Below are 20,786 nucleotides of genomic sequence, written 5' to 3'. Positions count from 1 at the left end.
GTGGAAGTGCGAAGGAGAGTCTTCAACACTGACAGTTTTTGGCGGTTTGTGGGCGTTAGAGTGGGCGTGGCAAAAAGTTTTTTGGCAAAAAGATAGAAATTTACAAGACTAATACAAAAATGAACAAATATCAAAACATTTTTCAAAAGTGTGGCGTGGCAGCTTTAGGCGGTTTGGGCGTTAGAGTGGGCGTGGCAACCTGAATCGACAAACTTGCGCTGCGTCTATGTCCCTGGAGTCTGTATACTTAATCTCAACTTTCTAGCTTTTGTACTTTTACTCTACGAGTAAATGGGTATAAAAATTTAAAAACATTTTAAAAAAAATGGGCGGCAAACATATTTCAGTGTAGGTATATTGGGCGTTATTGCGGGCGTTAATTTCCACTTTCTGGTTTTTGTATTTTCAGAGATCTCCACGTTCCACGTCCGTATACGGATATAGAAACTTTGAAATATGAATATATAGCGAATTAGGAGGGATTTACAATTCGTTTATTCTTTAATGTTTTTTTTGGCTTTTTCTCCAGTCCTAAAGCGAAAACAGGTTTCATAGTAAAACAATGAAAGAATACTGTAATAAAAGTGAAGGGTATTTTATATCAAAAGCTAAGTAAATTTGAATGTTAGAACACCCAGTCCCCCTATCAAATTTGACTATCACAACGTTTTTGATTCGACTCCAAAATTTTCTATCAGCCCCAACAATGAGCGATAATGAGGATAATAACGAGCTGCAGGCATCGAACTTCGAGTCGATTATAGACAACATGTTCACCCGGCTGCGGATCATCGCCGTGGACGTAGAGAAATTACAGAAGGCCAAGGAGAAACTGGCTAACATGCAGCGGAGGAACACCTTCTACCATCTTCTAGGCCAGGAAGAAGAAGTCAGCATGAACCTTGGAAGCGAGATGGGGGTCCTCCGCTCTAAGTATTCCTTACATTCAAATTTCAACCAGAACAGCGGCCCAGGTTCTGAGGAGGAACTCGACTTCGAGGAGTTGAGCGAGGATCCCTGCAACATACCTTTCGAAGAGGATCGCTGGCACGGCTTCTTTAAAGACTTTCAGATCCTGACCACTCCAGTCGCCACCGATCCCAACGAGAACCGCAAGTGTGTGGAGCTCACGTCGATGACAAATTGCGATCACGAGATCAAAAACCACCTACGTGCGTTTACAATTCGTTTGCTTCAATTCTATTCAACATTAGATCAATTAATGCAACTTATATAATTTATAATTACACTACAACTCTTTCCTTTCAGTGAGCGGAGTGCGTTGCTTTATGGTCAACCTTTTCGTGGGCACCCAGCATGACAACCAGAGCCTCATCGTAAAGCTGCGGGAGTCGGAGATCAGTGTTTCTAAGGAGTTGGGTTTTCCCGTGGCGTCTTCAGTAATGGTGAAGATATCGCCGCGCCACCAGTTCACTGGCGGATTCAGCACTCAGTTCCGCCAGGAGGGCAAGAAGTGCGTTGAACTCGTGCAAGGCCAGAAGGTAATCCTGACCGTGGATAGGCAGTACTCGGATCGGTGCAACGCTGATGTTATATATGTGAATGCCCGCTTTCTGATCGGCGATGTGCAGCGCTTGGACTTTATCCTGATTGGCGAGGACATTCAACTGATGGTGCGGAGCATCCACACGGACCACCTTAAGTGCTGTGTGGCCAGGGGAGGCATGCTATACGCCCAGATGCCTGTGCTATTTCCGGCCAGGTGTCGTCGTTTCCGGGTCTCGTACGAGGAGCTAGAGGACCTAACCTTCGCCCGGGAGGTAGGCTTAAATGTGATAGTGTCCCACATCGTGGGGACCCCGAAGTACCTGGACGTCTTGGAGCAGGCGATGACCGCCATGCGCTGCGATGGCATGAGACTGTATGCCAGAGTGGTGCTGAACGAGATCAAGGGCTGCAAGGGGGAGCTGAACTGGGCGGTCAAACGCTACGACGGCTTCTTGGTGGAACTGGCGGAGCCGGCGATTATTCCGGACATAATGCACCTGTGCCCCGATGCCGAGTGCTTCATGCAGCTTACCTACGCTTCGAAGAAACCCATTATCTTTGATCCGCGGGTTTTGGATGAGCAAAAGCTTAGGGTGGACCCGGCGCACTACCACTACACGTTCTATTATCCGGACAAGTACGTGACCACGTGCCCGCAGCCCAAAAGCACAATCTACTTCCGGTTACTGCAATCCGCTATTTTCGAGCAGATCTGTCCAGCGACACTGGCCAATACTCCGTACTGCGATCGATCCCACACTGGAGCGGATAGCCTAGCGCGTGCCGTGGTAACCGCCTCCATGGAAGTCCATGCGGTGGCCATCGTGGTGATCGGAGTCACCACGCGGATGGTGCAAAAGATTTCCCACTTTCGGCCACAATCCCCCATTCTCTTCGTTAGCCACATGCGCTCCGCGGAGGATTACGTTTCCATTTACCACAACGTTACCATGCTTCCATTCCACACCAAGTGCATTATTTCACATCGAAGGAACGTCTTCCTGAAGGTCATTTACGCGTTGGCCTATTTGGTGAAGCGAAAAATCGCCAAGCAGAACGATCAGGTGATCCTGGTGTACAACTACGAGGATGGCACATCGTTTCCTGAAAAGTACATCGTGTACAAGCTGGACAAGACTAACTTTGCGGCGCACATGGCGGAAAGTCTGTTTCCTGTGGACCAGGACCAGATGCAGACGCTCAAGGAAATTGAATAGATTTAGTTCCTATATGTATGTAGATAATTTATTTGCTTTGGCGAGTAATTGGAATGTTAACGCGTTGGCCTAGAATATACAAAACAGATACATACATAAATACATACAATATATAGATACACATTTCTACGTTGTACTAGGGGATAACAATTTGCTGCTGTACAGAATCGATAGCGTAATCCTATGAGGGAATTTCGTCGTTCAATGTATATACAGACTATTTACGGGAATTCAACAGTTTCGTTTCTTATTCACCACAGCTTTACAGTACCAAAAAAAGAAACGTATTTTCCCTTAACTAATTCGCTAAAACCTCATGTGTCGGACTTCGAAACAGGAAACAATGAATAGTACAGCTTTCATCTTTGGGCTGACCACGCTCAGGGGATTTTTTGCAGAGCTTTCGACGTTACGTGCTCATATGCGGCCTTCAATGTAGTGTAGCAGTAGCCCGCCATTCCATTCATCTCGGCCTGGAAATTGGGGCCACCCGTCAGATCGTCCAATAAGGCCAACTCTGCACCCAAGTGGGGAACAGCAGCGCGCAGCATCGTGAGCATGGTGAGCGGTATCATGTTGTCCGCATTGAGCTGGGCGGCATTGGCTGTGAATCAGAACTGCTTTGTGGAACAATTTACGGATACTTGGACATTTGAGACTCACCTGCCATCGCGTGTTCGTAGGCCTCAGTTAGCAGCTGGGTGCTGCGCTGTATCACAGTCAACATGTCCTGGGGACTAAACTTCTCCTGCAGTTCCTTTAACATCTGCACGGACTCCTCAAATTTTGGGTCCAACATTACATTGTGCAGGAAACTAATAGCAAACTTAAAAATTATAAAATAAGTTAAAACAGAGCACACATCAAAGAATACCTTTCATGGCCCATAAGTTCAACGAGCTCTTGGTCGTTTAGCTTCTCGGCAAGATTCAAATTCTGCCGATACATTTCGTCCTTTCGACTGTACTTATTTGCATACAGCACAAATAAGGTGGAGTAGATGCCCTCTGATAGCACAAGTGGGTATAGAAGGGTAATATGCGATATAACTTCCCTGCTGCCTTCCATCTGGCAAAGTTCCTCGGGTAACGCTGGAAACATCTGCCGCACAAAGCGGTAAATGCGACGCGATATGGACTCCCACTCTCTCATGGCTTGCTTCGCCAAAATCGGAGTGGGTTTAACCTTCCAATAGCCATATGAGTAGTGGAAACAGTTGGCAATGCGCTCGTTTAAAACGTACAGCGGGTGATGGCGATCCTTGAAAGCCTGCTCCAGGTACAAGCGTATGGAGGCCATATCTTGCTCAGTAAGCACCGAAGCCATTCCAAAACTGGGCACCTGGTCAAGCACTGCACTCGTTGTAGATGTGGTTGACGTTATTGAACCATCGCTGTTGTTCATGTGTTTCAAAATGCTGTTATTGTTGTTGTTACTTTGCTTCGAAAAACTTTCATTGAGCATGCTGGATTCATCGCCGTCGACGGTGCTGTTCATTAGGCTTTGGTCCAACTGGAAACTGGCCAGACTGCTGGTGTCCAAATCACGAGATGTATTGTGGCCCATGGAGATCAAGCTATCCGCTCTCTGTAATCCGCCTGGCTTGATGTTAAGTGCCTCTTGGGAGTGGATTCGTCGTGGCGGAAATCCTAAGAAGTCCAGCGCTGATGCAGCCTCCGTTTGTAGCTTGCTCAGCGCGTTGGTGGTGGTGCGGGCCTTTGCCAGTGGAGAGGATGTCTTTTGCGGCAGCGGCAGACTGAGCAGGATGTTGTTGAAGTAGTTACCAGGCTTGGTTCCTTCACGAGCACGCTGCTTGCTCATGTACACCGCTATGCAGTTCCAGATTTGGGCCGTGCTCAAATTGGGTTTCGAGGATTTTCTGAGGGTGCCAGCTGACTGATTGCCACCAGAGCTGCTAGTGGACGTGCAATTGGCCAGGTTCGATTCAAAGTTGTTAAACAGCGATCGCCACTTGCGATTGTGATCTACCACTTGACGCCCAAGGGAGCTACAGAAAAGTCATTATTTTTACTTGCAATTCAAGTATTTTTTGGTTATTTTTTACTCACCTGGGGTACTTAGGGAACCGCCGATTTAGCACCAGTTCGCCGGCTTGAATCCGCACCGTGTCCCAGGTGCCACTAAGCTGTCCAAACATTTTGTTTCCAATAAGTTCGCAGGTTTCGTCGAACTCCCCGGTCCCTATGGCACCACTTCCTCCGCCGGCATCTCCACTGGGCATGTAGTACTCCCCCCGTCCGTTCGGGCCGTGGAGTGTGAGTTCGCCCTCATAGTAATAGTCGTTCTCAAACACAGCCACCCCACTGCCGATGAGATCGTCTCCGGAAAAGTTGCCTTCGAAGTAGTCGCCGCGGTTGGTGATACAGCTGCCGATTCCAGATCGCTTGTTGTCCGCAAACATGCCCATGTATTTGTCGCCGGTAACCAGGTCCTCTATCACTCCATATCCACTGCGTGCATTGGCCTGGTACTCGCCCACGTAGATGTATCGGTTGTTCCGCATCATTCCATGGCCGTGAAAGAGGCCCTCGCAAAAGTTTCCCTCGTAGACTTCGCTCTCGGGGGAATCCTTACAGTGCAGTTCGTAAATACCGTGACCGTGGAACCGGCCACCTTTAAAATTACCCACATACAGGCCCGTTGTCGGAATCACCATTTTGCCGAAACCTAAGGAATAACATTCTTTCAATGTTTTTTCTGTTTCGGATATCATTCAAACTTTTAAAAACAAATTACTTATGAGGGATAAAACGAAAGAAAGAAATCTACCAATAAATTACAAACTCATATCACAATTATATTAAAAATTATTTTTTACAAAGCAGTACTTGCATATTTCTTCTAAGCACGATACGTAATATTTGTTAAGAAATATGGTGATTATACTCGATAGTCTGCGTAGAAGCTATATGACTAAATTACACCATGGATGTTTCTGGTATTTCTTGGCTTCTTTCGATGGCTGCTACTTTTTGTTTAAACTTTTAAGTAAAAACTCACCTTCAATGATCCCGTGTTGCAGCTCTCCGCAGTATACACTTCCGTCTGGATACTCCAGGTAGGCGTTTCCGTGGAGAACGCCCTTCCTCCAGGTACCGCACGCTTTCACCCTGGAGAACTTCGGGTGCTCCCGGCTAAACTCGTACCCCGTGGAGCGATAACTGGGCACAGGACTGCCGAGTGGCCTGCCCAAGGACGCAACAATGCTCGTTTGCAACTGGTCCAGCCACACCTTGCGCATCTCGTGCGAACGGGTGGTTACTAGGAAAGTTTTTTCCGGCGTGGTCAAGCGCAGGCTGTCGCCTTCGGTCCACACCCACAGGGTAGTTAAGGGATAGGAGTAAAGCGAGTTGCCGCTTACTTGGCAGAGGAAGTCCGAGAAGAGGATGAAACTGTTGCTGGACCTGCTGATACCAGAAGTAACCAGTTTCAGTGGAACCAAAGCCGACGTCAAAATAACCCTTCTCTGGCGCCTTTTAAACTGCACAATCCTAGGGTTTCTATCGTTGCTGCTCCAGAAATCTTTGGTGTTCACGGCCAGCTCTTGGCTGATGCAGCTGTGCCGTGCGAACTCCGACCAGGCCACCCTGTGCTCTCCGTACTCAGGTTGTGTCCTCACCAGCAGCTCCATAAACTGGACAAACAGCTGGTATATACTGAAGGGTTGCTGGAACAACCGTGTGACGTAGCTCTCCTCGTTGAGCTCGGCCAGCGGGCTGCTGAGTCCAGTAATGGCGACCACCGCCTCCCCAAATCCATTGATCGAGAACACCTCGCAATATGCCTTTGTGTAGCCGTCAAACAGATCGATGTACTCTTTGTAATGGCAGATGAACAACAGATCGGCAGGCTGCACAAAGTCCGCTCGGTAGAATCCCTCTAGCGAATGCAAGGTGGCCACTAGCAGGCACAAAATACGCTCCCAGCTGATCAGCAAGGGGCCGAGGGCCCTAAGCGGCTCTTGCGTCGACTGTCTTTGCCAGATTTCGAGTGTTTGGACTGCTTGTCGGTGTTTGAGAAGTAGCTGTAATTGTGACTGCAGATGACTCAGGTAGTAGTGATACTGCCGCTGGAACTGCCTTTGGTTTTGAAGAGTGTATCCGCCGGAACACATGAGCAAACGTAGTTGATTAGGCCACACTGCTCCCAACTGAAGCTGGAGGAGCGTCTGAGCGTATGTGCTGGATTGCTGCAGATGTCGCATTGGAGGCGCAGGCTGGAGAGATTGTATCTGACCGGAGGCATTTAGCAGTAGTGTGTGGTAGTCGCCGCAAGTCGCCTCAAGCGCCGAGTTCTGTTCTATGGGTAGCGCTGCCGTGCTGTCCGTGATGGTGATCTCCATGGGAGAGCTGACATCTTCACCCAACTGAGAGTGATTGTTCAGGCCCCAGTGGTAGAGCCTTCCGTCCAGGGTGCGGGCCACCGTGTGCTCTAATCCAGCTGCAATGCTGCACACGCCCATGCTGTCTAGTTTCTGCAGGCGCATCACATTGGCCCTCCGAATATGATCCCCACTACCAAGGAGGCCATTATTGGAGGCTCCGAAGGTGAAAAGTTGGGTGTGAAGTAGAGCGTATCCTTGATGGAGAAGGTGTCTTGTGTTAGCCGCAATGCTGCGCTCCGAGTGGTCACTGCTTAGGGATTTTACAGAGGCACGTTCGTCCTCGGGTTCTTCCTTTGCACTAGTCACCGACAATTGAAGCACATCGTCGGCCAGGTTGTAGGGAGCAACTAACATCACAAAGTGCTCATTTCCCGCTGCCAAGTCCAGCAGTTCCTTGCCCTCTTCGTAAAGGCGCATGTGCCGAGGCTGTTGTTCCGCCTTAAAGACTTCTCCACAGCTGCCCATGACGTAGGTCTCCCCATCAGCGCCGACGAAGACAACGCCCTGTGCGGAGCAGCAAACCCGGCGGATGCGTACGCCCTCAGCATGCAATTCGAGGGGGTCGAAACCGAGGGTTTGCCACGCGTGGGGATGACCCACATCCCGGCCAGATCCCGTGGCTTGGTGCTGCACAGAGCCATTGGTGAGAACTACAAATAGGTCCTGACTGCCGGAACAGAAGTCCATATCTAGAACATCGGTACGCAGGAGTTGAAGGTCCAGGTGGCCGCCGTTGGCCTGCAGCTTGGCGGAGTAAAGGGCGTGGTCAGTGGTCAGAAGGAGCAGGGATCCGCCAGCAATGCTGCAAATCCGGGATGCGGGAGCCCGCTGCAGGGGAGGCAATCCGCGCCAGTGAAGCTGCAGTGCCCTGCCTTCATGATAAATGGTGAAGGACTCTGGCTCCTCCTGACCACCAAATGCCGAGTCATCCGCTGCACTGGCCATGATGTGCAAATTTTTATTGGGGACTGGCCAGGGCCAAAGATTTGTAACACGACGCAATTGCACGATTCGCCTGCAGGTCGTTCTCACATGGTGCACGTACTCCGATCTTCGCTAGGCAACACTGGTACCGACGAGCATCATATGACACGATTTGAAATGCAATGCTAGATGCCACGGTAGGAAAAAGTCTGTTTTCACTTGTTTTTAACTGACTAATAAGAATTCATGTTTTTGTGATGATTTTTTGGTATAGTGTGACCAGCGCTTTTGAGTCATATTAAGGTTTTATTAAGTAAGGGTGTTCAGGCAAAAGAGCCACTTTATAATTTTTAACAAATTTTGTATGCACAGATTATTTCTACTACATGATAATTTTTAAAAACAATTAGATATGCACAATGACAAACATGGTTGACAAATAAATAACACACGAGCTGCAATCGCCACAAAAATAGAAACTCTCTATATAAAAAGTTGATTTGGTATTTTTTGGTTGCGGCACAATTTTTTTTTAATTTTGTCTATATGGTCATATTGTTTTTGCAATCAGCTGTTTGACTCAAAAGTTTTTGCAAGTTTTGTTTATTTCGCTTAAAATGTAGTTTTATCGTTAATTAGGGAATATTAAAGTAACATTATAACAATCGTCAAAAGTGTTTTGCAACTTCAACTAGTACGTTCCATTAGAGCCATCCGTGTGGTAATGCTGATTTCCATACGCCCACAAAACTTGTTTGAGCCACGAACTCACCTTCCAAAAAAACAATTTTTTCAGCTCGAGTATGGATTCGGACTGCGAGGGCGCAATGGCGTTGGCGGACGACTCCGGCCACTTTAGCTGCACCAGCGACGATGGAGGAGGAGATCCTGGTCAGAAACCGGAGCCGGAACCAGAACAATCGATGTTTCTGGTGCGGCAGGAGCTGCTTCGGACACGCAGTGAGGTGGAAAGGCTATTGAAATCAGAGCAGTGGTACAAAAAGGAGCTAAAGTCCCAGAAGCACAGCAGGCTTGAGACGCTAGAACGATTGTACGCACAGGAGCGGAAGTATTTAATGGAGAACCAGAGGCTACAGCAAGAATCGATCCGCCTGCATACAAAATGTGCCACTCTGGAGAAGCAGCAGGAGCAGGGGTCACAAATTTCGCCAGGTTCATCGCCACTTGAAGTGGACTCTGAGTCCCTTGACTCTTCCTTTGAGGCCAAACTGCAGGAGGCGCGCTTACGGGATCAGCGTCAGTTAATAGACGTGCTCCGAAAGCAAAAGAAGATGCTTCTGGACGACATTCAGAAGCTCAGCCTGGAACATGAAGAGAAACTTTCGCAGTTGCAGCAGACTGTGGTTGGTATGGAGCTGGAAAGCAAGCACGTAACTGGGAAATGCAAGCAACTACTCGACCTAAAAAGTCAAATGGAGTACCAGCTAAAGCTGAGGAGCACTGCCCTGCGCAGCGTCACCGCAGAGCGGAATCAGCTACGACAAGTCATTGGTGAGCTTAACGAGACGCTTCAAACCCAGGAGCACCTGCTAGCGTTAAAAGAACAGGAGTTCCTCGATTTGAAACAGTACTACCAGCAAAAGTTGACCCGGGAGAGCAGCATAGAAATTATGCACTCTTATAGCATGAAATTTCACGAGGCGATTAACAGTAAGACAAGTGAAATCGCCAGCCTAAAGAATTCCCTTAACGAGCTTCAGACCGAGCTGATGCTGATGTCACAGCTAAAAGAGCAGTGCGAGGAACAGCAGCGTCAACTTGAGCAACTGGAGTTCACATTGCAGGCAAAACTTTTGGAGGAGGGTCAGCTTCGGCAAAGCAATGCTCTAAAACTGGAGCAAGTGGAGAATTTAACCATTTCTTTGGCTTCCTTACAACTAGAAAAGGAAGGCTTAAAAGAACATGTTTGTGAGGCGCAAACTACCTTGAAGATTCTAGAGCAAAAGGTGGATATTCTTCAAAAACAGTATGCCGAAATGTGCGTCTTGTGTCAAAAGACCAAACAGCAATTGGAACTGGAGAAAGTCGAAATTGGCAAAATAAAGCAGAACGGTTCCTTAAGGGAAAGTGAGTTGATGGATAAACTCAAAGGTTATGCAGCGCAGTGTGATGAGCTAAGAAAATCATTGACCGAAGCTGAGTCTCGTATCGATATGCAAAGCAAAAAGACAGAGAGCTGGCAAGCGCAGCTAAAAACAATCGAACGAACAAGCCAGTCGTCCCAAACGGACCTTGAAGAACCTATTTTAATTCAGCGCATTGAAACATTGGAACAGCAACTAGCGGATGTCAAGAGCCAGAAATTACACACAGTTTCGCTGCTCCAAAAACTCCTCCAACAGCAAGAAGCTAAAATCAAGAGCACTAACGAAATGGAAGCAGACTGGCTACAACTGTTAGATGCTCTGCAAGCTACTCAAAGCTTGGAGCAGGAAATGCGGGCAGAGCTTCAGCATAAGACGATTGAATTGGAGCACCTGAATGAACTCTTCGCTGGACAAAATGACGAACTGCAGAAGCTCCAGAGATTGAGTCAGGCCAAAGACGAGGAGAAGCAACTAGAATTACAGCTTTTAAAGGAATCATTCCAAGAGAATATGGAGATACACTCTGCAGCTTCGATCAACATGCAAAGGCTGCAAAGCCAGGTAAAGTCTTTGCTAGATGAGAAGGAAGAAACTGCGCGAGAAGAACGCAAAGCAGTAGAGTGTTTGCGATCTCTCGGTCAAGTTCTCGAGATGGAAACAGGGAGGAGACTCCCACATATAAAAAGCTGGCCTCAATTGGCCAAACTTCTACGGAAAGAACTGCGAAACGGGAGGGTTAATAGTCGAAAGGCTGAAGAGCTTCCTGGGCTTAAAATGAAACTGACTGAGATTAGCGGAAGGCATCAACAAGCTTTATCCAAAATTAAGGTATGTAAAATTGTACTGCCTAAAATAGCTTCTAAAGTTATATATTTAAAAATAAGAGTTCTGATTTAGTAACACAATATAATGTTTTCCACAGTGTCTGGAGCAAACCTTGGCAGTGGAGCGAGCGCGGTTTGAGGCTTCGGACTCGGGAAAATCGACGGCTAGCAACACGCCTCAGGAGCCCGCCCATGAGGTGGCTAATCTAATTGATGACTACAAGAAGGTAATTGAGTTCCCCTACGCTTGGGTTCTTTTGATATTTCTTAAATTGATTTTCCTTGCCGCAGCTTGTTCAGCAAACCGCCAATGAAACATGTCGCCCTCGGAACAGCTTTATTTTTGATCTGATCGAGCGGAGTCAGCTATGCCAACCGAATTTGTGCAAGTTAGGCGAGGGTATTTCTGCCTGCCAGTCTGATATGAAGGAGCTAAGCAGGCTTCTCAGTGCTGGCCAAGAACAGAGAAGAGTGGAGCCCATGCCCTCCCTAATGGAAGAACTTCGAGCGGTGGCAGAGCACTCTTAGACGAGCATAATGTAGTTTTCAGTCAAATGCTTAGATATTTCTGTTGTGGTACCTAATTGATAATTCTCGAATTTTGTTTTCCCTTAAGGTGCAATTATGAATTTAATTTAATTTTTATTTAGATCAAACTTAGCTCAATTTATGGAAATATTTTTTTCGTTGTCTTTTGTATTCGTTATCTTATTTTTTGTGTTATCTTGTTTCTGTTCGTTCTGCTAGTTCCAAGTTCGTTCTTTCTCCAATTCTATATAAACACTAGCGGCCAAACTTTACCAATATTTTTTCTATAAGACATATAAATAATTTTTGTGTAATTATTGGCTATAAAATAACACGTAAAATGTAAATACCTTGTGAAGATAAAATATATTTGTGTGAAACCGATCAGTGCACATAATTTATTTTCGTGGGCACCGAGGAATTGTAGTACCATCGTTTTCCGAAATAACCTCCTTCTGGTCATATATTGAATTTCCGTCTTCGTCCACGTTTAAAACTTCCTGTATTACCCCTTTCCGAGTTCGCGTAATCCCACACCTCGGCTTATCATGTTTATCCATGCATAATATTAGGAGTTCGGTATGCTGTAGGTCAGATGGTTTCAGGACCTTGGTGACCTTACAAGATGCCGTAAACTCCTTAGGGCATGTTACACCGGCACATTGCCAGCCATCTAGGGGGAAATTTGTAATGCCATAGATGTCCAATTCATTATCATGTAATCCTTACCCTTAGTTTTCTTTACCGTAGCTTCATTTAAGTTCTCATTTAGGTGCCTATCTCCGTCTCCCTTAAAATAATTTTGAAATCCATATAACCCTATAAGTTAAAGAATCTCGGATACCCCTTACCGCGGAGTAGGCAGTGAAGGATAAAATGGTCACCACTAGTAATATGGAGGAGATAAAATTCATAACGCAACCTGGCTTATAGAGTTTACCTCTATGACTGATTGGTTCAAAAAAGTCGCCTGATAAATTGGATCGACTTAATGTGTAATCCGTTCCGCAAAGCGAAGAAAATGTAATTATTATAAATAGCTATACCTGTATCACTTTATGAGTTTAGAATTGAATAATACCATAGTTATTCCTATAACACAATGTCCTTATTGTATTCCCAATCAGTCACATGGAAAGTCGCCCTTAAAGCGGAAACATGTCTTTGCAACGATGAAGGAACTGTGGCAAATCGATTTTGTAGCTTCATCACCAATCAGAGACGGGGCAGTCTTTTTTCATTAGGCTCGCAATATATTAGGCGAAGGTATCCCACACCGCCCTTGGCATTGTCAACGCCTGGAAGGGAATCCAGACGGGCCCGCAGGAGGAGAGGCGATCCACTTGGGTATTGATAAATGCGTTGAAAACTAAGCGACCGCCCCACGCCAGGCTCCCCGATCCCCGATTCCCGATCCTCGAGAGACCCTCCCGCTCGGTGGTCAAATTCAATTGGCGCAATTTTTCATCTGTGGCTCCCAGGGATCCGATCTGGCGGATCCTTTTGGGCCGTTGCTGCTGCCGTCTATTGTTGCCCTGGGCTCTGGCAATTGTTCTCGGTTGTCGGTTCTGGATCTCTGGAGCTATGGGGCCATGGGGCTTTGCGGCTATGAAGGTATATGGCTGCGGAGCCCTCGGCTCAAGGTTGTTTATTTTGAAAAATCACCATCACCCGATCGCGGCTTGTGCCGACGGATGGGGATTTAATTCTGTTCTGGACATTTATAAATTGCATTCAATTTATACACAACACGAAAGCGTGATTTTTACATTTTTACAATCTAGCGAATAATAGATCAGCGTCGTATTATTGCAGACTCCTTGCTGAAGTGCTCTTTGCAATGGAGCAATGGATTTCTTTGGGTCTTCGGCCTGTGCCATGGATGATGTGCCATTGGATTGGGTTGACTGAAAATAGTGTTGCTCAGGCTAAATATAATAAAAAAACAAATAAAAATAAAACTTAAGCAATTAAAATTCAGAAATATCTTGGCTTTTCAATTGGTTACGTTAGCAGCATTATTATTATATAAATATTACATTTCTGATTCTTAAAATTCTCTTGAAATTGACAGTTCCCTGTATTGAGACCGTTACTATCTATCCTTCCAAATTTCTTTATAGCAATAATATTCGAATTATTATTATGTAAATATAAGCGTAGCCCCCCTAACAATTTCCCAATCCCAATCAGTAATAATACATTTTTACAAGCTTCTTAGTGAAAATTTGCATTACCACTATTTTATTTCGTACTTGGAATTCAGATGCACGAATACTTTCATTTTGGTATTGATACCCATTTGGGCTCTATTATTAAATTTCCCATCTTCTCTGCCACATCCAGCAAAGTGGGGACATCGTTTCGTCCGTCCGAGGGTATCATTTGATTCGATGAGAGTGCTTTTTGCTGTACCTCACTTTGGATCTCTGATTTCGGTTCTTTGTATTGAGCAGGTCGCTTCTTAAAGCGGAGTAGTAAAATGGTAAGAGGGGGTTCTGGCCAAACAAAAGGCATAAACATTTAATTCTCACCATTGACGCGGTCGATTGATGCGGTCGAAGGGGTTGAGAAAAGATGTTGAGTTCCGTCTTTCTGCTCCGACTGGGTCTCCAGTCTGGGCAGGCCAGTCAGTCCTAGTGCCAAATTGCAAATGCAACTTGTTAACCTTGAAAACCGAGCGGACGGATCAGCCGGCGGACAGATAGCCAAGGAGCCTGAACCTCAGATCGCGCACAGTATGAGGCATTTAGTCAGACGTCGTTGTTGCTGCAGTTGTTCTGGCTGCTGATACCACTAATGCTGCTGTTGTTGTTGTTGTCCGTTGCCGATCCCTCGTTTGTCTAGCTGATGCAGTGAGAGAAATCCGAACAGTGTTCTGATATTACTTCACCATATTTTGTCCTTATTTAACACAGTTTTCCATTTTATATGTTTCTAGTCATCAGAAACCAATGAGAAAATATTATATACTAGTCCCCTATTATTTTTATTAAATAAAGATTTTTTTATCAACTTCTGATAAAAAAAACACGTTTTCTTTGAAACATATTGAGGTCCTTTTCAGAAAGCCACCATTTCAATACTTTTTGGCAAACTTCATTTAAGTGGTTTACCATACAAATTCTTCTCAGTGCATATTGAATAATGCGTTTATGGCCAGATGAATGACACTTCAGACGTGCGTCCCTGGATCTGCAGCTTACAACTGGCCACTGGCCACTGGCAACTGGTAACTGCAACTGACCACAAACCACCGGCCACGAAGGCCAGGAAGGGTAAGGAAGCTGGCTCTGCCTCCTGGTGGTGCATATTTCATGCGTAAACTTTGGCTTTGGCTTGGGCATCCGCCACTATTCGTCATTTGTGCCGGGCCATGTCAGTGCTGTGTTTGAAGGAAATTCGTTTAAATTGTCAATTGTCTAGAGTCCTCCGTCCGCCGCTCCTCCGGCGCTGCAGCTCCTCGTGGAAACTGGTTTCCAGAGGCGCATCAGGGGAAAAAATAGCAGTGGGGAGCGGGGATCGAAGCGATGTGGCCCGAACCCTTTTAGCATTCAGGCGTGATGGCTGGTGGCCCCCACAGTGGCTGCATCTGGACCCCAGGGCCTTGGTGCGTTTGCATTTAGCTGCCCAGGCACATTAAAGTCGAGTCAACTTACCCACATTCGAGCGGCATGTTTAGTGCCCTGCCAGTGGTTCCTGTGCCCAAACATACTCCCCTTTATTCCCATCCCATCCAAACGCACTCCCACCGGAGGGGCCATTTCCATTCTGATTTGGTTTAAGATTCGGATCGGATCCTGCTCACTGGGTGTTGCAATGTCATTCCCTGCGTTTTACACACTCGTGCACTTTACAGCACGGCCATAAATAAACTTGTATCTTTAAGATAGAAATAGTCGTAAAAAATCAGCAAATGACCCCGAATCCCTCGGTCTCCCAGTCGCGTGAGAGCTTTTAGCCCACTCCAGCTCCAGAGCAGATGAACTAGAGCCGATCACGGAGAATCATCAAATGGCTAAAGAGCCAGGCGGGCCATTTGGTGCATCTACAGAACATGTGTAAGTTCCATATAAAATTTTATATTTAGCGCACGACTTTGTGGGCTTCATTTTCCCTTTTAGAATTTTGCATACAATGAACCGCAATGAAGATCCCAGTGGGATGATTTGGAGGGACAAGGACGAGATCGTGATTGAAGCAACAATCGCGGCCATTAGAAAATTGACTTCTTGCAATTGCTGAAATACATTCTTATAGACCCTAACACAAGGAGCGAAGAAACCAGAGCTCGATTTCGACACCCCATGATGATGAATTTTGGTCATAAGCGATTTTAATCATCTTGCCGGTCCATGTGCAAAGTCATTTAAAATATAAATTACTCAGTTTCGCTCTCGGTGTTTTCAGATTAAATACATTATTCATAAGATGGGTATTATCACTCCTAACAAGCCACACTTGGCTGCTGGCCTTTCTTTAAGCATAAATCATAATTATATTCACCGATTTACATCTCCTCTTCCCCCTTGGGTATTGTCGATAAACACATCTTTCGGGATGACGAAACATCTCAATGAACCTGTAGCTGTAATGCTGAGCTACGTGGGCACATTTTAATTTACCTTCTAACGCTGCTGGAACGTTTTGACCCAATTCATCTGAATTCAATTGAAGCATTTAAAAACCGGCCATAAAAGACAGTTGAAATGGATTTCTTTTGAGAGAGCTTCAGATGGTAGTCGGTTCAGCGAAGACCGTAAAAAATAATTAAGAAGTTTGTACTGAACATTTTCACAGTGCTCTTTATCAAGTTATCGAGTTGGTTGGATTATTTTCAGAAAACTTGGCGTATTTTAGAGGCCTGACATGTAAGCCAGGCAACTTTAATGGTTTTTAGGGAGACTTCGTTAAATATCAAAGGCAATGTTAAGCCCTCTTAGACCATATAATTTTTAAACCATATTCCAGTATTTAGTTTATAGTAGTAACTGATCAAGTTTAGGGTATTCCCGCTTCGACTCTCCAATCTCTAGTTGAACTTTTTTGGCTCTCTTTTGATTTCCATTATATGGACCCTGGTTATTTAATCAATGGGGACTCCGTTGCGCGTACTCCACATAAAAGGGAAGACACTCCATCGAGCGCTCAACTCGAAGCCCAGCTTCTTGGCCGCGGATTGGTAAATTGATCTTGGCCCATTACAAAATAGTGGAAAGAACCGTTAAGATCATTGGATAGCGACTGGAATCAATGACCCAAAACATTTTTGGGTTGCCCACATTCTGTTGCCTTGATTACGTCAAATGGGATTTGGATTGGATGCCAGATGCTTCAATGTGAGGCTTCTAGCTGGGCGGCTTTCGATCGATAACTATGTAATGCATTAACATTTCTCCATTCCAGGCCAGGGGTAGCCAAAGAGCCCAAGCCACGGGCACAGGAACGAGACAAAATGTCAATGGGAGAGTCTTGTTCCTGGCCTGGCGTCTCACCAGACAACATGCAAATAGCAAATAGCAAATAGCGCATAGCCAGATGCCAAGTCCAAGTCGAGGAGGAATCCGCAGCCCAAGGGGCCCATGTGGCTATGCAATTTAGTCAGAGGCCCTAACGGCATTTGAGCCAAATGCGTTTACGTTTACGCATCCGCTATAAACTCGTATGCCGGGTTGTTGCTGCCAGAGCCGCTTGCCGATTCTCCCAGCATGGATCTCGGAGCAGGGATGCCAGTTTAACCATTTTGTGGGTATAGCTTGGAAATTCAGCAAGAGAATAGATTAAAAGAACTTAGTTCGAAAGTCACCACAATCGGATATTGGATTAGTATGGTCCTACCCGAATCCAAACAGTTTTCTTTTTAATTTTCCTATTGATTTCGTAGATTTTTTTCTATTTTCAAACTAATTTAAACAAGAATTTGCATTTATGAAACTGGTTTTCTTAGTTATTCAAAAGGTGCATATAAAAAATGTACATTTCACCAATCCCCTATATTTACAAACTAATTTATATTTATTTATATATATATTTAGCCTCCTTGTTTTCCTCTCTTCCATGGACTCCCAATAAAAACAGCGAAATGAAGACAGTTTTGGCTTTTTTTATCCCTCAACACTGCGGAAAAGGTGTTGGCAGAGGACCCAGAACCAGTTGGCAGCGTTATACTTAGGTTTTAAGCAGGAGCATGCGACAAAACTGGGCTCTGTGTGCTCTGGGCCGGCTGCTCGTTGGCTGGTACTGCGGATCCACTTCCTTCGGAGCTTGGAACTGTTAATTGGACCCAGCCAGCTCGTCCGCTTTCAGGGGCCTCGGAGTTTGGCAGTGCGTGGCGCACTTAAACGAGGTTAACTGTACTGCGAAGACATCGCTCGTCTCTGGGCCGCGGCGCAAATGTAATTTCCACTTACGTGAACGCCAGCGCTCCAGCGCTCCAGGGCCCCAGATCGGAGATCCCAGATCCCAACGGTCAATGCACGCATTACCAGTTACTAGTTGCCGGCTCCACACCGCCAGCTTATCGACCTGCGATCGCGCAGCCCCGGCACTTTAGCTCCCAGCTCCCAGCTCAAGCTCCCAACTCCCCCTTGCTCCTCCTCCGGCTCGGAAAAGACCATCAAATCAGCAACGTGATGCCGCCCTTGGGGCTTTGTGCTTGCACTCTCTCTATAAAGCGGTCATAACATTTGCACCACAATAATAGCTGTAATGCCAGCCCAACGCCGCCCAGCCCCCATTCATTCAAGGATAATGTTACGGTTAATGGCGCGTCCGCCGAGTAATTTAATTTACTCGTACACTCGCCACATGCCCCCAACAAACGAACAACGCGAATTATTATGGCCGAAAATCGCGACTAGACAGCCGCGCAGACGGTGGTCACATGGAGCAGCAGATGGAGGCAGGCGCAGGCGCAGATGCAGATACAGATACAGATTGAGATGGAGCTGCGGCTTGAGCTGCAGATACCTCATATTGCGGCCCTCGGCGATCGTCAGTCGTCCAGAGTTTGGAGATGAGACAGTGAGGACTGGCGGCAGTCGGCAAAGTTGGCTCGAGCAAATTACCAGCAACTATTGCTATAATTTTCCCTGAAACTTTGTAGCGATGGAATATCTAGGGGAAATTCCAAATTTTTGTGAGTTAATAGGAACAAAAATATAAATACTGATTGATACTGTGTAACGAAGGGTTTTATCTTTAGTAAATACGGAATATAAACACATTGTTGCAATTAAGCAGAATCCATATTGATTTTAAATAGAAACCTTAATAAGCTGGTAGGCAAAATATTCGTTACTCAATTATAATCATTACTCGAAGAGTAAAAGGCCTACGCAGGATCAAAAGCTGAGGTGATCTGGCCATGTCCGTCTGTCCATTCGACTGTCCGTCCGTATGAACGCCGAGATCTCAGGAACTATATCAGCTAGAAAGTTGAGATAAGAGATGCAGCTTCCAGAGACAAGTTTGTTAACTGATGTTGCCACACCCACTCTAACTCTAAAAATTTGATTTTTCTTATTTTCTTATTTTTTTTCACAATTTCTTCCGTATACTTTGGTTTAGCTTGTATCAAGGTTTTGCCAGTCTAGTCCATCCCCAGCGGATTCTGTTTGCCCGCTCGCAACCGCATTAGATGGAGATCGTGTTGGCCGGCTAATACACATTATGCCATAAAGCGTTACCAAATCGCTATTAGCACGTCGGAAGGTACGCCCCTGGAAGCAAGGGATGCACATAAAAGTCGGATTAAAATCGAGGAGCAGGACCATAGGAATGTATGTAGGTGTAGGTATAGGTAACGGACATAGGCAATGAATTGATCAAATAAATTGCAGTGATGGACAGATCGATAACGATCGAGAATGATAATGATAGTGGCGATGGCGATGGCGATGTCGATGATGATGGGCCTGACCTGAGCAATGTGGATGTGGAAGGGCGATGGTTGAGCCATGATGAAATTGTTGGCTTCGATTTTGGCTAATTGCCGGAGTCCATTTGAAATGTGAAATGCCCACTTAGGGCTAATTGGTCCCCTCGGAAGCGCCGCCAAGAAATGTACAAACATTTCACGCTGTGCCTGTCATGGATGTTGTAATTGATGCTGCCGCCTCCGGGCTCCAAGCTACACTATCCCGACTCCCGATTCGCTACAACCGATTCTGGATGGCCAGCCCCTGGGTCCTGCAACATTGTGTGCCATGTCAAGAGATGTCAACCCACCAGTGATGGCGACGGAACCACGATGTCCGAGTCCAGCCGACCACGACTGTGACTCCCTGACTATGACGATGACGACGAGGACGAGGACGGCGAATCTAACAACTTTGATTGACTTGTGATTTGAAGGCGCGCCTAATTGAAGCCAGGCGACTGCAAAGCGAGAAGCAGATTCTGAGACTGGACGTACTGTACATCGGACTTTGGCTGCACTGTCCAAAACCACATGCCTAAATCTAACAAAACTTACCATTTTGGAAAAAGCATGGAATATTTTAATCCCATTTTCAAAGGTTGGTATATTTGTGATAATTCGTTAAAAGTCTGTGTCTAATGATAGGAACACAAAGCGAAGCAACTTCGTTCTGTTACGAGTATTTGAAAAAGCTCTTCGGTGAATGTTTGTGGTAGTTTAAAAAGTATGGCTGGAAAAGGTGTTTATTATAAAATTGTATTTTTCATACTAAGCCAAAATGTGTGTTATGTTGGTGCAATAAATTAGTAACAAATGTTGTATTCCTTATATAAAACAGGATAGGATACTAGCTTCGGCAAGCTAAAGTTTATTTACCCAATTATACATCAAAAAACAAGTTATGTATACCGTACATATTAAATTAATAATATTCGTATTATATTCAATTAATTTACCGCCATTCATCCGTTTTAGATTAAATTAAACCCGAATTGATATATAATAATCTGCTGTAATTATAAATAATGTAAAAAAATTATAAAAATTATATAAAAATAAATTAATACACTGTTTTGACTTGTGTACTAGTTGCAACAGGGAAAATGAGTTTGGCAAGTTTCATGAAAGACTTGATTGAAAATGATGATTGATTGACTCTAAAACAGATCCAGAATACGAGAATATACAAGAATTTACCTATAAGTGTCCGAAAAAGTCTCAAATTTTATTTATAAAATTACTTACATAAATGGTCTTATCTTGACCTATCGGGTGGGTTTCGAAAGACCCGAAGGCAATTCCAACTTTAAGCCTTACTAAAAATCCAGCAATATATTCATAATGTCTATA

The 20,786-nt window shown here is 45.4% G+C and overlaps 4 protein-coding genes across 6 annotated transcripts; 2 read left to right on the top strand and 2 right to left on the bottom strand.

Annotated features, from left to right (window-relative positions):
- Positions 1-608: 608 nt before the first annotated feature.
- LOC120447443 lies at positions 609-2,996 on the top strand. 2 transcript variants are annotated; one of them, XM_039628801.2, is made up of 3 exons: positions 609-1,172; positions 1,270-2,146; positions 2,220-2,433. In XM_039628801.2, exons 1-3 carry the CDS (start codon positions 623-625, stop codon positions 2,284-2,286), a joined length of 1,494 nt encoding a protein of 497 aa, XP_039484735.1. In that variant the 5' UTR covers positions 609-622; the 3' UTR covers positions 2,287-2,433. The 2 variants fall into 2 exon arrangements, with proteins under 2 accessions (XP_039484735.1, XP_039484734.1); XM_039628800.1 differs by having other exon boundaries at positions 610-1,172; positions 1,270-2,996.
- LOC120447441 (alsin homolog) lies at positions 2,733-8,343 on the bottom strand. Its single transcript, XM_039628798.2, has 5 exons — positions 5,748-8,343; positions 4,796-5,414; positions 3,601-4,734; positions 3,390-3,541; positions 2,733-3,330 (listed from the first exon to the last, which is right to left on the bottom strand). The coding sequence occupies exons 1-5, from the start codon at positions 8,074-8,076 to the stop codon at positions 3,107-3,109; spliced, it is 4,458 nt and encodes a 1,485-aa protein (XP_039484732.1). The 5' UTR covers positions 8,077-8,343; the 3' UTR covers positions 2,733-3,106.
- Positions 8,344-8,592: 249 nt separating this feature from the next.
- LOC120447442 (interaptin) lies at positions 8,593-11,515 on the top strand. 2 transcript variants are annotated; one of them, XM_044005926.1, is made up of 4 exons: positions 8,593-8,749; positions 8,852-10,991; positions 11,086-11,214; positions 11,279-11,515. In XM_044005926.1, exons 2-4 carry the CDS (start codon positions 8,859-8,861, stop codon positions 11,513-11,515), a joined length of 2,499 nt encoding a protein of 832 aa, XP_043861861.1. In that variant the 5' UTR covers positions 8,593-8,749; positions 8,852-8,858. The 2 variants fall into 2 exon arrangements, with proteins under 2 accessions (XP_043861861.1, XP_039484733.2); XM_039628799.2 differs by having other exon boundaries at positions 8,616-8,776.
- Positions 11,516-11,612: 97 nt separating this feature from the next.
- LOC120447445 lies at positions 11,613-12,455 on the bottom strand. Its single transcript, XM_039628802.2, has 4 exons — positions 12,367-12,455; positions 12,245-12,305; positions 11,866-12,188; positions 11,613-11,799 (listed from the first exon to the last, which is right to left on the bottom strand). The coding sequence occupies exons 1-3, from the start codon at positions 12,427-12,429 to the stop codon at positions 11,914-11,916; spliced, it is 399 nt and encodes a 132-aa protein (XP_039484736.1). The 5' UTR covers positions 12,430-12,455; the 3' UTR covers positions 11,613-11,799; positions 11,866-11,913.
- Between the last annotated feature and the right edge of the window lie 8,331 nt (positions 12,456-20,786).

The sequence above is a fragment of the Drosophila santomea genome, chromosome 3L (genome assembly GCF_016746245.2).
Source record: "Drosophila santomea strain STO CAGO 1482 chromosome 3L, Prin_Dsan_1.1, whole genome shotgun sequence".
Taxonomy (NCBI): domain Eukaryota; kingdom Metazoa; phylum Arthropoda; class Insecta; order Diptera; family Drosophilidae; genus Drosophila; species Drosophila santomea.
The sequence above is the reverse complement of the archived record's forward strand: the minus strand, read 5'-3'. Positions and strand labels throughout refer to the sequence as shown.

Excerpts from the sequence above, each read along its gene's own strand:
- LOC120447443 (XM_039628800.1), top strand. The coding sequence starts at position 623 with ATGTTAGAACACCCAGTCCCCCTATCAAATTTGACTATCACAACGTTT. Across the intron at positions 1,173-1,269 it reads CGAGATCAAAAACCACCTAC|TGAGCGGAGTGCGTTGCTTT; the intron begins GTGCGTTTACAA and ends CTTTCCTTTCAG.
- LOC120447441 (XM_039628798.2), bottom strand. The coding sequence starts at position 8,076 with ATGGCCAGTGCAGCGGATGACTCGGCATTTGGTGGTCAGGAGGAGCCA. Across the intron at positions 3,542-3,600 it reads GAACTTATGGGCCATGAAAG|TTTCCTGCACAATGTAATGT; the intron begins GTATTCTTTGAT and ends GTTTGCTATTAG. Across the intron at positions 3,331-3,389 it reads CTACGAACACGCGATGGCAG|CCAATGCCGCCCAGCTCAAT; the intron begins GTGAGTCTCAAA and ends TCTGATTCACAG.
- LOC120447442 (XM_044005926.1), top strand. The coding sequence starts at position 8,859 with ATGGATTCGGACTGCGAGGGCGCAATGGCGTTGGCGGACGACTCCGGC. Across the intron at positions 10,992-11,085 it reads AAGCTTTATCCAAAATTAAG|TGTCTGGAGCAAACCTTGGC; the intron begins GTATGTAAAATT and ends TGTTTTCCACAG. Across the intron at positions 11,215-11,278 it reads TAATTGATGACTACAAGAAG|CTTGTTCAGCAAACCGCCAA; the intron begins GTAATTGAGTTC and ends TCCTTGCCGCAG.
- LOC120447445 (XM_039628802.2), bottom strand. The coding sequence starts at position 12,429 with ATGAATTTTATCTCCTCCATATTACTAGTGGTGACCATTTTATCCTTC. Across the intron at positions 12,306-12,366 it reads CCTTCACTGCCTACTCCGCG|GGAGACGGAGATAGGCACCT; the intron begins GTAAGGGGTATC and ends AATTATTTTAAG. Across the intron at positions 12,189-12,244 it reads TACGGTAAAGAAAACTAAGG|ATGGCTGGCAATGTGCCGGT; the intron begins GTAAGGATTACA and ends ATTTCCCCCTAG.